At 37.6% G+C, this 17,389-nt stretch overlaps 1 protein-coding gene across 5 annotated transcripts in view; it reads left to right on the top strand.

Annotated features, from left to right (window-relative positions):
- Positions 1-17,389, top strand: part of SLC16A9 (solute carrier family 16 member 9) — a 57,872-nt gene that overhangs the window by 29,814 nt on the left and 10,669 nt on the right. For all 5 annotated transcript variants that reach the window (XM_014833401.3, XM_044755293.2, XM_070488129.1 and 2 more), the window contains one exon: positions 6,306-6,449. In XM_014833401.3, the coding sequence (XP_014688887.1) occupies positions 6,306-6,449 (144 nt within the window). The remainder of the gene's footprint in view (positions 1-6,305; positions 6,450-17,389) is intronic.

Genomic DNA, 17,389 nt, shown 5'->3' with positions numbered 1-17,389 from the left:
AGTGGGTACAGCTCATTAGTGCCTTTCTCTTCCTTGGGGAGATGAACTTGAAATTCTAGGTCTCAGCAGGAGCAAGGAGTAAGGAAGCTGCTTGTTTGCTAGGCTCTCTGCATTGTAGGTGGAGGGGTAGGACACTCATGGGCCCAGTCAGTCTACTGTTAGGAAGTCCTTGCTGTCCTGCAGGCACACAACCTGGTGACTGCTGTATTTTATTTCTACTGGACCCTCAGCCTACTGACACGCCTTCGATGCTGTAGGCCTGTCCATCCTACCACTTTCGGGACTCTCTGAAACTAGTTGATTTATCTCCCAAAGGGAATAATTTGTTTCCCAAAGCTATCTTATAATAATTTCAAACTGGAAAAACATGTTATGTTTCTGTTCCATCCATTCAGAATGTATTTTCATCTATTTTGTCGACTTACCATACTCATGAAACTGGCAGTTAGCCATTGATGGTTAAGTAGCTAGGAACTAAGGTTTTTTACCTTTTGGCAATTACTGATTATAGCTTTTAGCTGTTTAACCCGCCCATTGTTAACTGTGCTGTTTAGGCAATATGCTGCCTCACTCTCACTAGGCTCCTATAGATAACATCTTCCTGGAGCCTGGCCATGGTAATGGGTGTTTGAGCTACTTTTCAGGAATTAGAACCGCTCTGTCCACTCCAGGTCGCTTGAGACCACCATCTCATCAGCTGGGCCTGCACAGATGTCTGATAGGTGACTTTTTGATGTCAAGAGCCTAAAAACTCCACCCTCAGATCATGCTCACGCCACCATTTTGTGAGCATGTGTCCTATGAAGAGGCATGGAGTCTGACTATGCTTGCACGCATCATCAATTACCTCACCTCTCCTCACCTCCAATCACCTATCTCCCCATTTCAGACCACCTTGCCCCCCATCCCATAAATACCCTGAGTCCCTATTTTTGGGGAAGTGGATTTGAGACCTATGCTCTCGCTTCTTCACATGGCTGCCTTGTGATTAAACTCTCTCTCTGCTGCAATCTCATCATGTTGGTGTTTGGCTTTCCCAGCAGCGGGCCAAAACGAACCTGGTGTGGTAACACTCGTGGCCTGGTTCAAAGCTCAGTTCCTTGGCCCATGGTGCTGTCCCTTCTCCGAAATCCCCAAACACACCATCTGAACCTTTCTTTTGGTGCTTATTGCCTGTGGCCTTGGGTTTTGTTGTGTGTTGGTTTTGCCTTCTGGTCTAGGTCCTGTATTGTGTGTGGTCTTCTCTGTTCCTCTTCTACCAGGATATGAGACTCCAGTGCTGTGCTGTCCAGTACAGTAGACTAGCTACAGGTGGCTACTGAGCCCTCGAAATGTGGCTAGTTCAAGCGGAGATGTGCAATAAGTGTAACAAATACACCCTGGATTTCAGAGACAGTACAAAAGAAAGGAATGTGAAGCATCCCATGAATGATATTGAAATGTTGAAATGATAATGTTTTTGATGTATTAGGTTGTATTACGGTTAAATTTGTTTGTTAACATTAAGTAATATTTAATGTATTATTAAAATTAATTTTACCTCTTTTTATTATTCGAATGTAACTACTAGAAAGTTTAAAATTCCATATGTGACTCCTTCTATTTCTGCTGTGCAGCACTGCTCTAGTGAACGCTTAGGAACTAGTGAGGGAAGGACAATGATCAAATATCTACTATTTTGCCTGATTAATGCAGACCTAAATATAATGTTACTAATGTGATTTTTGATTTTAAGAAGTGCATTCCTCCTCCGTGCTTATTTTAACAGCCAGCAAACATTTAACTCTGTTGTTTCTTCCCAAATTGCTCTGAAGGCTGAAGGAAACAGTTTCATCACTTGTGGATCTTTCTGACTTCCTTAGAGCAATTCGTTCTTCTCATTTTCTAATTGACCCATGATCATAACAAAACACTTTTTCAGCTAGAGTTTTCATTTTCATTTCCCTCATTTTCATTTCCCTCATTGGTTGAAAATTACATCCAATGAGTCTGATGTATAGATGGCGAATACGTTATTTTATATTTTTGTGTTTATTTGTATTTAAGAGGTTGAAATGCTCAAAATACTAGCCTTATCCTTCTTTTTTCTTCACTCCTCACTTTGGTTTATAGGATTACTCCCTAATATATGTAGATTCTTACCTTTTTCAAGTGAACGCGTCAGCATTGTGCCTAAAATGTTGCCAGGCCACTGTGCAGGAGGGTAGAATATCTTTTAAGAGCCCTGCATACACCCTGGGAAGGATAGAGCTGCTCACCTCTTAGGGCCCCACATCACCATCTGCCATCCTTAGGCAGTTCCTCTGTGCTGACTGCCAGCTCTGCTATTTAACAATTCAGCCCAGGATTTTCAGTTCAACCCCCCCACCCCCCACCCACCCCCTGGTCAAGATCAATCTCCTGTACAGAAGGTAGTGATAGTAACAATGGCTCCTAAACACCAATACACATACGACTAGAAGTTCAAGAAAAATTTTCACTGAAAGTGACGTGAATATAAAGGCAATGATGTGTACTATGAGGTGTCTCCGTGTGTATGAGTCTATGTAAGTGTGTGTAAGGTTCCCACTATCTTCTTACAGTCTCTCACTTTATTCTGAAATTACATCCTTCTCACTATTTCCTTGTTAAAATACTCCTTTTTTAATGAAAAGGCAGCAATATTAGATGGTTTATTACATTTAAAAAATGTGTATGCTTGCTAAAATAAAACATTGTCAACCAGATGATGAAGCCTCTTCCTTATGTTTTTTCTAAAATTTTCAGGTCCCAGGGTGTGAAATCACTGGTTCATGTTATGTGAACTAACTTTTGTTCCAAGGGTCCCTTCTGCAAAGTGAAAGACCTGAAGCATCATAAGAAATCTCCCCTGAGAGTAGTCCTTTGATTTAATTAATCTCTTGAGTTGAAACTAGCTGCGTGCAGAGGAGTAACCTGCGGTCTATCATTCTAGAGACCTTGCCTGTTATTACAAAGAGCTAAACGTGGAAATGTGTCATGTTTTCAGATGGGACTTAATGGTCACTTCCAGTTGCAGTCTGCCTTAACTGTTACTGATGAAATACGGGGCAGTTGTGGTTTAAATCTGTGTAAATAGAATCTGGAAATACCCTGGTTCTGAGGATGGGAATAAAATCATTTGCTCTAAACTTTTAAATACCAAAATGAGCGTAAGTGTTATGTTTTCATCTGCCATAAATTCACACAACTACTTAAGCTGTAAGATATTAACAAAAGGACATTGATGTTCTTTACTAGTGTTTTTATTTCTAGAAGAAGATTGAGGTATTGATTGAAATTCTTCTCAGTTGAGGACAATGCTGGGCTGACTCTGGCCTTAGCTCTGTCATTGGTTAGCGATGGATTCGTGGTCAAATCACATGATCTTTCTGAGTTGCAGTTTCATCATTTTTAAAATGAGGTTTTTGGACCATTTCCCAAGCCTCTTTCAGCTCTAAAATTCGTTGTTTTTGACCTCTGACATCAAGATATTTTTCTCTAAGTAAGCAGCAGATGGCAGTGTGAAAGCAGAGAACTTTTTAAAAACAGTTTTCAATTTGTTGTTTTCATCTGTCAAAGAATTACTGCTTGTTTCTTCCTTAAGCTTAATTTTTTTTCAAAGAATCATGTATTAGGCAAAAATGGTTTAAAAATTTATCACATAATTGATAATGATATTATATATTTTATAAAATAGTGGTTTTAGTTGTACATGCTATGAGAATTGTTACCCTTCATCCCACCCCCAGCTTCCTAAACTCTAGATTGCCTTGTGGAGTTAACGTGCATCCAGCAGCCTAGATTTAAATAGTCCTCCTTTGAGGATGAAGCTTGGGACTTTTCAAGTGTACCAGTAATAATCTCTGTGTTGCAATTCCATTGTGCTTATTAAATTTGTAAACACTGACTCGCAATGTCATCAGTTTGGTAAACAACAGAGAGGAGTCATGCCTTTATGATGTCAGACATCCGTTTACGAAATTTGACTCTTAAAATCATTTCTATTTTTGAAATATCTTAGTATTTCTCATTGGTTATACAGACAACTCAACTATTAGATGATAAGTTTGGGCTTTCCAATGGATTTTCTTTTTAAAACACTGGCACAGAATATTCCCCTCTGTTTGTCATATTACTCTATCAGTCTGCTCTTCTGTACTGGCTCACAGGGTAAGACCTGAAATGGCAGGGGCCAATTCATGAACAGAGAGGAATGTGGGATGACTGTCGTGACCTGGTCTTAAAGATGCGCGTCAGCGATTCTCTGGTATTGGCAAGAGTGTTGGGCTTGAGGTCATTGGATCCTGGCTGTGCCACTTACTAACAATGAGACTGTGGATGGATTACACCATTTCTGTTTGAGGTTATTTACATTTTTTTTTTATCAGAGTAAAAGATATATACAGAAAAGTGTACACATCATGAGCGTGTAGCTCGATGAATTTTTTACAAACTGAACACACCCATGTAATGAGCACATTCACATCAAGAAACAGAACATTAACAGTATCCTGGAAGTTGGGCTCTGCTCCCTTCTGGTTATAATTCCCTGTCCTCTGCCAAAGATAACCACTATCCTGACTTCTAACTTTAGATTAATTTTGCCTGTTTTTGTATTTTTTTTTTTTTATAATTGGAATTGTGCAATGTGTACTTTTTTGCGCTGGGTGTCTTTCACTCCTCATATGTTTGTGAGATGCATCTGCATTGCTATTTGTGGTTGTAGACCATTCATTTTTATTGCCCTACAATAGCCCATTGTATGAATATGTCAGAATTTACTTATACATTCTACTGCTGATGAACATCTGGGTTTCCGGGTTTTGGCTACTATGAATAGTTCTGCTATGAACATTTATGTGTATGATTTTTGGTGTAGGTGTTTCTATTGGGTGTATACATAGAAGTGAAATTTCTAGATTATACAGTGTGTTATGTTCAGCTTTAGGAGATAATATCAGCAGTTTATGAGCATTCCGATTGCTCCACATCCTTGCTAAAGCTTATTATTGTCTGTCTTTAGCCATCCTGGTGAGTGTACTTTTTAAAAATTGGGGATAATAATATCTACCTCGAAAGGTTGTTGTCAACTCAATTAAGGTGTGTTTCTCTTTGCTTTCGAATGTTGTCCTATTTCTTCTACAGTGGGCTTGGACAACCTCTCTGAGCTTGTTTCCTTCCGTGTCAATGAGGCTATTGGGTTTACCCTTAATGTCCTTTTATTTCTAATATCCTAAGCTCTGTTGTCTTAGGTACTTTCCGGGTACAGTGCTCATGGGAAAGAATTTCATTATCACTTAATCCTATTACATGAGCAGTTGCCCAGTTATACGTAGAGCAGGTCTGGCTCATGGTCACCCTTGCCTGTTGGTCAACAGTGCACTTCCTCCTCAAAATTCCAGGTTACACATGGAATGTAGGACAGTGGTACTGGTAGACTCATGCCTGGGTGGATAGAGTGGAGGCATTGGCCTCGCCTGCCAGAATATTCTTTAGACAAGGAGTAACCACCTCATCCTCCAACCCCCCATCCCTCTATAGGGTAGCTATTGGTTGTATTCAGTCAATCATCAAGTTTATTTTCATCATCAATTATATGACTGGCCTTGTGGTGGAAAGGAGCCCTGGGTAGGAAAGATGCATGGAACATGCAGGAGACAGAAATCCTCAGAGTAGTGTGATGGCTAAGACGGTGGGTGTTTACTTCTTCCTCTGTTACTGTGCTGATGCTGGCTGTTGCTGCCACTGCCATCGCTGAAGAGCAGGCAAGCATTGACTGGGCATTTACTTGTGCCAGGCCTTGTGATCAGCTTTCCATCTGTACTCTCATTTGTCCTCACAGTTACCCTATTATACACTATCTTATTACACTAATAATAAGAACTATTATTATTCCAATTTACAGATGAGGAAAGGAAGGCACAGAGCAATCAAATAAGTTGCCTGAGATCCAACAGCTAGCAAGTAGTAGGGCTTGAATTTGAATAAAGTTTGACTCCAGAACCCCAGTTTCTCAACTATGTCACCTTACCATCCTGAGACTTTAATTTCCTTATCAAACAAATGAGGCTAACAATAGTATCTGCTTCCCAGGAATGTAGTGAGATTAAAATGAAATGAGATTGTTTATGTGACTCTCTTACATAGGGTCCAGCACTTAGGAAATACACAGTACATGTTTATAACTATTGTTGTTATTTTATGATGGAAAGACTCATTTTAAACTTATGTTGGGATGGATAGATAATGTGATTGTGGAAAGGAGGTTACTGTTAAGTAAGCAAAGATTTCATTTATTATTTTAGGTCCCGTCTGCAGCCTCTGTGTCTCATCTTTTGGAGCAAGACCTGTGACGATCTTCAGTGGCTTCATGGTGGCCGGAGGCCTAATGTTGAGCAGTTTTGCTCCCAATATCTACTTTCTGTTTTTTTCCTATGGCATTGTTGTAGGTAAGAAACCTGGTCACCATAACTTTTCCAAGCTTTGAGAGTTAAACATCATTTTACCAGTGTTAGGTTTGTTATTCAGTTAACATAAGGAGTGAAAATCCTCAGTAATAATTTACTTTCAATGACCACTTCACCAAAAATTGTTGCTTTTGTAAAATGTCCGCCCAGTGAATCAAAATATTTGGAAGGATAAACGTGTTTTGACAAAGCACATTATGTTTTCTTGCAAGACGCAGGAAGGTTTTTCACTTCAGCACTTGCTCTAGTACACAGAAAAGGAAGAGAGGGAGGAGCGTGAAAGTTAGATGTCCCTGACATCTGTCACTTCTCACTGACTTAGGAAGTGGTCCCTTTCATATTGGGTGGTTAAGCGGGGCTCTCTTGAGCTCTTTGTGTTCTAAACATCCTGCTGTTCCACAGCATCTGTCACCAGGGCCCCAATCACAAAGTCACAGCAGAAGTAAAAACTAGATTTTAAAACATGTAATTATTATTACTTTTTAAAAAATAAGGCAGGAGTGAAGAAAACTAGGGGCGTAGGGCGGGGATGGTTGATAACGATCTTGCTTACAGGAGAGGAAAGAGTAGAGGGCTCAGGGCCTGAGGGCGCTGACAGTTGTTTGGCGGGAGAGGGAGATAGGACACAGGGACCCAGGGGATGGGCCGCTTTTGTGATGTATTGTGTTAATTGAAGTCAATGTTAACACGTCACCAGACTCATTATTCCTGGGAGCTGTTGAGAGGGAATTTGAACAAGATGACTCCAGCCTTCAAAGTTTCTTCTCATTTTCTGAAAGAACTTAGTTTTGTTGACTACCAAGATTCCTCTTTTTCACTTGGGAATATTTCCCCGATAATAAGCATTAGATATAATAGCGGCTAATATTTATTGAGTACTTACTATGTTCTAGGCTCTGTGCTTTATATGGCCTTGTTTAATCTTCACATGAACCTATTTTACAGAGAGGGAAAGTAAAGCTCAGCGAACTGAAATTACTAACTAAAGCCCCATAGCTGGGAGACTTGGGGTTGAATCCACTCAGTCTGACACCAGATCCTGACTTCTTTTACATTTTTGTAATTATTTTTAGTGCTTTTAGAACTCTTAAAGTTTATTTTAAATTTAACTACATATCCAAATACTACTCAGATCTTAATCTAAATAAACAGGCCACTTGTTAGTTCTTTGAGAACAGGTAGTATTATGTTTGATATTTTATATTCCTTATGGTGCTTAATACAGTTTGAACCTGTGTGTACAAATATATTAATCTCTGGTGTAAAATTTGAGGGTCTTCATTGAATAATCATTCTGCATTCTTGTCTAAAATCATAAAAATAAAAATATGGATATCTGTGTTTATACATGAACGTTGGATTATTCCTTTTAGGACAAACCCCTTTTTAATAGAAAATTGAATCATTATGCCATTGGTATGATTTGGGCATTTTCCCCAAAACTCTGGACTAACCGTTTAAAATTCCATGGGGTTTTCCTGCTACACATGCTTTCAAGGTTAAGGTGTATAGCCTTTCTGAGTACATATGCAAAGTTGTCACTGACTTAATAATTGATGAAAAGTGAGTGATATCATAGCATTTGCAGTAACTATAGATGAAAATGAATTTTTAAAAAGAAAAACACTAGCTTGCATTGTCTAAGATATATATACATTTGATTGTGTTGGAAGAATATCTAAGGATATATAGAAAGAAAAAGACAAAATTAACTAACTTCCATAACTAAATTTCAGAATTTCTGTGGCAATAGAGAGAACTTTACCAGCCTGTGAAACTCATTTGGATTTGGCTCATGTTGTTGGAACCTTTTGATAGCTAACCCGGTTCCCCTTTCCCGGTGAATCCATGATATTCAATTAATTAGATAGGATTTGATGTTGATCTTGATTTACTCTTTTGGCTGCTGGTGGTGGTGTTGTTACAGCTGGCTTTCCCCACTATGGTAACTCTTACTCCACTGGCCAAGAAACAACGTAAGGGGTTATGTCAACTACCATGTACATATGCTCCAATTAAAAATCAGGACCTGGGGAAATGACTGTAGGATGGGTGTGTGGACTCAGTGGACCCACTGTGAGCCAGACCTGGGCCATGATCACATATGTTACTTGGCGCCCATACTACCCCACTCTCAGGGGTATTAACCCTTAGTTAATAATGCCAACTCATAGCCTATGTCCAACAATGCTCAAAAGTTATCCCACTTTCTCTAGTGTACAGTTACCTAAGTAAGTGGCCATAGTTCTCTTTGGGGAAAGATTCAGGATATCATTATCTATATATTTTCAGTGTTTGTTGCAGTGTCCTTCCTTCTGGAATCCTGGCCTCTCCTTCAGTTAATGGATTCTGGGTCAGAAAACAGACTCAGATCTGAAGACTGTACTGTACAACTCTGAGTTGGCAATGGGTTCTGAATCCCCGCGGCTAGAAGGAAATTGTTAGCTCACGAGAGAGCGCTGGGCTTCGGGTCAAGAGACACAGGTTCTGTGAGCTAGAGCAAGCCCCTTGCTCTCCGTGAATGACTGTCCCCCCATCTATGAAGGCAGACTAAGAAACCTACCTCATATAGGTCTTGTAAGGGCCAAATAAAGTCAAGAAAAATATAAATAAAATAAATAAAAGAGTTGAGTTGGATTTCAATTATAAAAAATCATTTAATTTTAACTTCAATAATTTTTAAATGATTTTAAAATTTTTTCAATAATTTTAGATAACTTTTAAAATTTTAATTTCAGTAATTAAAAAATTCTTAGTAAACATATCACTCACTCTAGTAATTATTGGGGCTCTGTGAACCTCTCCTTGTTAGCAGATTATTAACATTTATTACCATCGTTGACTTCTTTGTGGTTTTATTTCATCAGTAGGCTCATAGTATGGGCTCATAGGATATTTGTGGGATAAATAAGTGGGACATTAATGAACAATGACACTTTCATTCTGTCACTATTTGAGGTAGAGTATCCAGTTAAAAAGGAAGTACAGGAAATTATTACACAGTCTAAACTCATTCTCCTTTCTGTATTATGAGTTTCCTAGGAAAAAAAAGAAAGATTTGGTCTAACGATAACATTCATTGAGCGCCAGTTCTGTGCAGAACTGTATTCCTAAGCACTTTCATTTGTCTGGAATGAACCAGATGGTCTCTTAAGATAGACAGTATGACACAGCAAGGAGCAAGCACTGATAGGCAGGCTCTGGGGTCGGACCATGTGGGTTAACCTTATCTTATCCACTTGCCAGCCATGTGACTCTCAACAAGTTATTAACTTCTTTTTTTCTCATTTTTTAAACTGAGCGTAATAATAGCATCTACTTTATAGGGTTTTGTGGATCGATGAGATAATGCAATAAATATTAGCTAGCATAACCATTATTATTAGTTTTGTGACCTTGGAAAATTATTCAACCTCTCTGAGCTTCTATTTTTATTTATTTTTTATGAAATGGGGCTAATATAACTTCACAGAGATATTGTGACTATTCGTGAGATCATGTATATAGAGAAGCACACAGAGGTGTTTCATACATATTTGTTCCCTTCTCCTTAAATTCCTTTCTGACCTCTCAATTCAAGACCACAGCAGCAGTTGTTTGCTACTAAAGAAGCTCTGTTGAATCAGAAATATTTGTATAAGAGATTAAATAATATAGAAAAAGAAATTAAAGTTATATAGTATGTTTAGAATATAAAACACCAAAAGAATACTGAAGTGTGTTAACTGGCATAATTCTGTTTTACCATTGAATCAATATTTTTAAAAATGTAATCTTGAAACTATGATGTTATTTTGTTCAGCTTTTGTAGCTAGAATAAAATGGCAGCTTGCCAGTTTTCAAGTGATTATAAGCCATATTGCCAAACCTGGTAATTCAGGCTCCTATTTTCTCAATAACTTTACTAAATCAGGAAGGAGAAAGTGTGGTGGGAGACTGGGGGTGGGGTGGGAATAGGGGGTGCAAGAAATATGCCCTTAGTGAATTGCTCAAGCTTCTTCCCAATCATTTCTCTTAGCTTTTCTGAAAAGCACAACTCAAAATCAATTTCTTGTATTCTCTTTTCTTCAGGATATGTTGTTATTTAGCTACTTGATTACTGTTTTCTTAATATTCTCTTCTTGATTTTTGGAAAAATTCAATTTCTTTTCCTTCATTTTCTTGGTAATCTCTGCATAGTCCATTGAGCTGGGGGAGGGGGTAAATCACGTTCACAGACAATCTCATTCTATTCTAATTATAGCAAGTGAGATAAAGGTCATTTCCTGTATATTCATTTTAGCAGTTACAGTTTTATAAGCCTTTTTTTTTTTGTTTTTAATGGTTATACCATTAAAGATAGTCTTTTGTCTCTCATGGATATTCAAGTGTAATAAGGAACTATGATTTTCTAATTAGTCTGAGGCTATAGCTACATAATACCATAACAGGTGAAAAGTGAAAAGTATACCAATATATTGGCTATTTTTTAGTACTTATTATATTCCAGGCACAGATACTAAATTTTTTACATTTTTTATGTCTCTTAATCTTTACAACTATCTTGTGAAACTGTTGTAAAGATAAGGAGACTAAGAATTAGAGAGTTTAAGTAAACTTGCAAATTCCTAAAGTCACACAGCCAGTAAGTGATAGAGTTGGGATTTGGGTCCACTCCTGCCTGATCCCAGGCCTGTGCTCTTAACCAGTCGATGTCATGTTCAGGGTACTCATGCTAAGCATTTGAAGTTTAGAGCCATGTCAATCAAAAAACTAGCCAATTGCTTGAACTTTTTAACTTTCCATACAGATGTTTTAGGCTAGAAACATATACAGTACCTGCATTTGGATACTTTGAGCTTATTTATCTTTTTCAGCATCCTAAGTTATATTCTCACAGTTTCATTTCTAGAAGTAGATATTTCTGGAATACTATATATGATTGTGTATCCTAACCTTTGGTCAAGATAATTAATCATATTGGCTCAGCTGTTCTAAGAGGTTGCTAAAGGCTTGTTTCAAAATGTACAGAAGGGGAATTCCCCTAAATGACTAAGAGACAGTTTGCCCCACAGTGGCCAACTCTCTTGGTTTGCCCAAGACTGAGGGGTTTTCCAGGATAATGAGACTTCTAGTGGCCAAACCAGAGAAGTCCTGGTCACTCCCCGTAACCTCTACCCCACACATGGAGTCTGGATTCTGTAGCTTTGGCCTTATCACTTTTTAACACTGCCACATTAGAATGCACCGTTACTAAAATGTTTCTTTTCATAAAAATTATACCGCAGGGGGAAATTTCCATATATAAATGTAGGGGCTTGATAGATGTCTGTTAAGTTACACACAAATATATGTATATAATGAAAGGATATTTAAAAGTAATTCATAGACATTTTTCAAAATATGTACACGATTTCAAATCTTTTATTGCTTGTGCCTCTTAAAAAATCAAAATTCCATTTTGCATAATTTTATTCATATGCTAGTTCCTTAGAGATGCTTGCTTTTATGTATTCTGAATTAGAAGCATTTTATAACATTAGAGTGTTTTACTTCAGTTATATTTTCTCCTTATAACTCTCTTATCAGTTTAATTGATCTAGGTGTTTTTTAGTTTATAGATAAGGATTGAGAAAAATGAGGAAATGAGGCAGTTTAGTGTTATTTGCCCAAAGCATCACCCTGTAAAGCATAAAAGTTGTAAATTAAGTCTATCTTTTTTCAAACAGTGTAATTTTAATTCTGTATTTCTAATGATACTATCCTATTGCATAAATTTAGTGAAATAAAAAAATCTTGAATATTTTTCAAGCTAAGATAAAATTTCTGGCCTAAGTAAAAACATCGACATGACTTAATTGGAAAGCAGACACAAATATATTATAATATATATATATGCACTCAGACATGCGTACATACAGATGTTGTGCGTGTTTGTTGAGAAAGAATGACAGCTGGAGTAAAAATAGAGGGAGATGGTTGACATTATCCACTGTGACTTAAAATTGGGGAACTCAAATGAGATTTATGGGGAAAAATAGTAGAATAACTTCTGTGGGGAGGTTCATTCAACAGACTTTTTAAAAACGCTCCCTCCGTGCCAGGCTCAGACTTGGAACTAGGATACTCAGATGAATAAACACAGCCTGCCCTCAGATAGCTCACTGTCTAGTTCGGGAAATAGACTTATAAATATTTAACTGGTAACACAACAAAATCAGTGCAATAATAGAATGAAACCAAGGTTTAGTGCTAGTGTAGTGTGTATGTGTAGGGCAGAGGGATGCTAAAGGAGGCTTCATGTACGTTTTTCTGCTTGAGTTGAGTCTAGAAGGACTGGTAGGATGTGGTCAGGTGGGCACCGGTTGGAAGGGGGAGTGAGGGTTGTGGGAGGAGGACATTCAAGGAACTCCAGTGCTCAGAGGCGTGAGATACAATGGATATCAGCTGTGTTTTCATAGATATTTGTTTAAGGAATGCACAGGTCATGTGGGGAGTTGCAGATATGTCAAAGCATGGTGTGTAACAGAGGTTGGATGATAAAGGGTTTTATACAGATTTTATGGCAGGAGTATGACATGATGAGAATTGTATGAGAGTAGGTTAGAAGATAGATTGGTGGAAAAAGTACTCAAGGCTGAGATAGCAGTTAGGAGGCCATAGTTCAGATCAAAAAAGATGAGGAGGTGAATTGAGCCAGTGGCAGTTCAGAGAGAAAGAGTTGTTGATAATTTAGGCAGTGGGTGTGATAAAGACCATGACGCCTGGTTTAATGTGAGGAGATGAGGGAAAAGAGGCCTCTGAAGTTGTGGTCTCACTCAGAGGTGTGTGAAATGGAACATAAGGTGTGAGAAGGAAGTGTTAGAACATGTAAATATATTTAGTTTTCACCTATGTAAGTAAAATGAAACAATTATATTTTACTAATGTTTATGCTTTGAATTGTTAGTAGTACAGGCATTTAGCTGAAAAATTTTTATGCGTATACTGGAGGCCGATGCTCAGAATTTTTTCACTGGCAAGAGTCTTATAAAAAATGATTGGAGACCAAGGAATGCTTTAAGGCAGTGCTTTCCAAGCAGCACAAAAAAAGAAAATTACAGGCCGATATCACTGATGAACAGTGACGCAAAAATCCTCAACAAAATATTAGTAAATCGAATACAGCAATACATTAAAAGAATCCTACTCCATGATCAAATGGGATTTATTCCATGGATGCAGTGATGTTTCAACATCTGCAAATCAATCAATGTAATATACCACATTACCAAATTAACAAAATGAAGAGTAAAAATCACATGGTCACCTCAATGGATGCAGAGAAAGCATTTGACAAGATTCAGCATCCATTTATGACAAAAACTCTGAATAAAATGGGTTTAGAAGGAGAGTACCTCGACACAATAAAAGCCATATGTGACAAAGCCACAGCTAAGATCATACTCAATGGTGAAAATCCAAAAGCTATCCCTCTAAGAACAAGAACAGGACAAGGATGCCCACTTTCACCACTCTTATTCAACATAGTGTTGGAAGTCCTAGCCAGAGCACTTTGGTGAGAAAAGGGAAATAAAAAGGATCCAAATTGGAAAGAAAGAAGTAAAACTGTCACTCTTTACAGATGACATGATTTTATATAAAGAAAACTCTAAAGAGTCCACCAAAAACCTATTAAAAATAAAAAAAGAATATAGTGATGTTGCAGGGTACAAAATCGCCAAAAAATCAGTTACATTTCTACACGCTGACAAGGTAATAGCAGAAAGAGAAATCAAGAATACAATCTCATTTACCATCACAACAAAAAGAATAAAATGCCTAGAAATAAATTTAACCAAAGAGGTAAAAGACCTGTACACTGAAAACTATAAAACATTGTTGAAAGAAATCGAAGAAGACGCAAAGAAATGGAAATATATTCCGTGTTCATGGATTGGAAGAATTAATGTAAAGTGGCCATACTTCCTAAAGCAATCTACAGATTCAATGCAATCCCTATCAAAATCCCGATGACATTTTTCATGGAAATAGAACAAGGAATCCTAAAATTTATATGGAATGACAAAAGACCCAGAATAGCTAAAGGAATCCTGAGGAAAAATGAACAAAGCTGGGGGTATCACACTCCCTGATTAGAAATTACTACAAAGCTGTAGTAATCAAAACAGCATGATACTGACAGAAAAGCACACAGATCAATGGAATAGCATTGAAAGCCCAGAAATAAACCCATGCATCTGAGGACAGCTAATTCTCTTTTCTTTTCTTTTTTTAAAGATATGCCTTTATGTGAGGAAGATTGGCCCTGAGCTAACATCTGTTTCGAATCTTCCTCTTTTTTGTTTTCCTACCCACAGCCCCACTACATAGTTACATATCCTACTTGTAGGTCCTTCTACTTCTTCTATGTAGGATCCTGCCACAGCATGGCTTGATGAGCTGTGTGTAGGTCTGTGCCCAGGATCCAAACCAGGGAACCCCAGGAACCCCAAACTGCCGAAGCAGAGCACGTGAACTTAACTACTACGCCACCGGTCTGGTCTCGCTAATTTTTGATAGAACAGCCAAGAACATAAAATGGAGAAAGGAAAGTCTCTTCAATAATTGGTGTTGGGAAAACTGGACAGCCACATAGAAAATAATGAAAGTAGACTATTATCTTATACCATACACAAAAGTTAACTCAAAATAGATCAAAGACTGAAATGTAAGACCTGAAACCATAAAACTCCTAGAAGAAAACATAGGCAGTGCACTCTTTCACATCTGTCTTAGAAGTATCTTTTTGAATATCATGTTTCCTCAGGCAAGGGAAACAAAAGAAAAAAATAAATAAATGGAACTACGTCAGACTAAAAAGCTGCTGCATGGCAAAGGAAAACCATCAACAAAACGAAAAGACAACCTACCAATTGGGAGAGGATATTTGCAAATCATATATCTTATAAGGGGTTAATATCCAAAATATATAAGGAACTCATACAACTCAATAACAGAAAAACAACCCAATTAAAAAATGGGCAGAGAATCTGAACAGACATTTTTCCAAAGAAGATATACAGACGGCCAACAGGCACATAAAAAGATGTTCAACATCACTTATTATTAGGGAAATGCAAACCCAAACCACAACGAGATATCATCTCATGCCCATGAGACTGGCTATTATTAAAAAGACAGGAAATACCAAGTGTTGGAGAGGATGTGGAGAAAAGGGAACCCTTGTACACTGCTGGTGGGAACATAAACTAGTACAGCCACTATGAAAAACAGTATGGAGATTTCTCAAAAAATTAAAAAGAGAACTACCACATGATCGAGTAGTTCCACTTTGGGGTATTTATCCAAAGAACATGGAAACACTAATTTGAAAAGATATATGCGCCCTTATGTTCACTGCAGCACAATAGCCAAGAATTGGAAACAATCTAAGTGCCCATCAATGGATGGATGGATAAAGAAGACACAGTGTATATAAACAATGGGATACTACTCAGTCATGAAAAAAGATGAAATCTTACCATTTGCGACAACATGGACAGACCTCGAGGGTATTATGCTAAGTGAAATAAGTCAGATGGAGAAAGCCAACTACCATATGATGTCATTCATATGTGGAAGATGAAAAAACAACAACAAACGAGCACATAGATACAGAGAACAGATTAGTGGTTACCAGAGGGGAAGGGGAGAGTGGAGCGGGTGAAAGGGGTATAAGGGCACATGTGTATGGTAATGGATGAAAACTAGACTTTTGATGGTGAACACAATATAGTCTATACAGAAGTCGAAATATACTGATGCACACTTGAAATTTATATCATGTTATAAACCAGTGCTACCTCAAAAAAAAAATGAATTAAACAAGCGAATGAACAAAAAAATGATTGAAGACTAAGCATTGTTTTAAGGCAGTGGTTTCTAAACTTTATAGTCTTGGAGCCATTTACACTCTCTTATTTAGGACCCCAAGGAGATTTTAATTATATGGATTATACTTAGAGATATTTATTCTGTTAAAATTTACTGTATTAAAAGCTGAGAGGGGCTGGCCGGTGGTGCAGCGGTTAAGTTCACACGTTCTGCTTTGGTGGCCTGGGGTTCACCCGTTCGGATCCCAGGTGCCGACATGGCACCGCTTGGCAAGCCATGCTGTGGTAGGCATCCCACATATGAAGTAGAGGAAGATGGGCACGGATGTTAGCTCAGGGCCAGTCTTCCTCAGCAAAAAGAGAAGGATTGGCAGCAGATGATAGCTCAGGGCTAATCTTCCTCAGGAAAAAAAAAGAAAAAAAAGCTGAGAAATTAAAAATTGTTTGTTTAGTAATTAATTTAAAGATAACAATAACAAACCCAGTACATGTTAACATAAATAACATACTTATCAAAAAGAAGCTCTGTTTCCCAAAACAAAACAAAATTTAGTGAGAAGAGAGGCATTGTTTTGCATTTCTGCAAATCTCTTCAATGTCAGGCTTCATAGAAGACATCTGGATTCTCATATCTGCCCTGTACTCAATCTCTTGCAATATGTTTTTCTGATTGAAGAGTATGAAGAAAATCTGGTCTCACACAAAGATGTAGTTACAAAAGGGAGGATTTTTAAATAGCTTTTTCAGGTAATTGTAGATATTCTTCTTCGATACTGTACTGAAACTCAGTAAGTGATAGTTTTCCAAAGGTTAATTGCAGTATGGAACTTGATACCACATCAGTACACTTTTTGTACTCTGTTATATTAAATCTACTTGTTTATTCTGTACTTTGAATAGATCTGCATTCAAGCCTGATTTTGTAACATCATGAATTGGTTATTTGAAAAATAATGGTCGCTGAGTTGTTTTGAGCAAGAACTCAAAAATGTTGACACATTTCATTATCTATCTAAAAGATCACTTTTATTAGTATCCCCAACAGGCTTTTCAGAAAATCTTTATGTT

This window comes from Equus asinus, chromosome 2 (genome assembly GCF_041296235.1).
Source record: "Equus asinus isolate D_3611 breed Donkey chromosome 2, EquAss-T2T_v2, whole genome shotgun sequence".
In the NCBI taxonomy this organism is placed as follows: Eukaryota; Metazoa; Chordata; class Mammalia; order Perissodactyla; family Equidae; genus Equus; species Equus asinus.
Note: the sequence above shows the minus strand (reverse complement) of the source record. Positions and strands in the feature narration are given on the sequence as shown.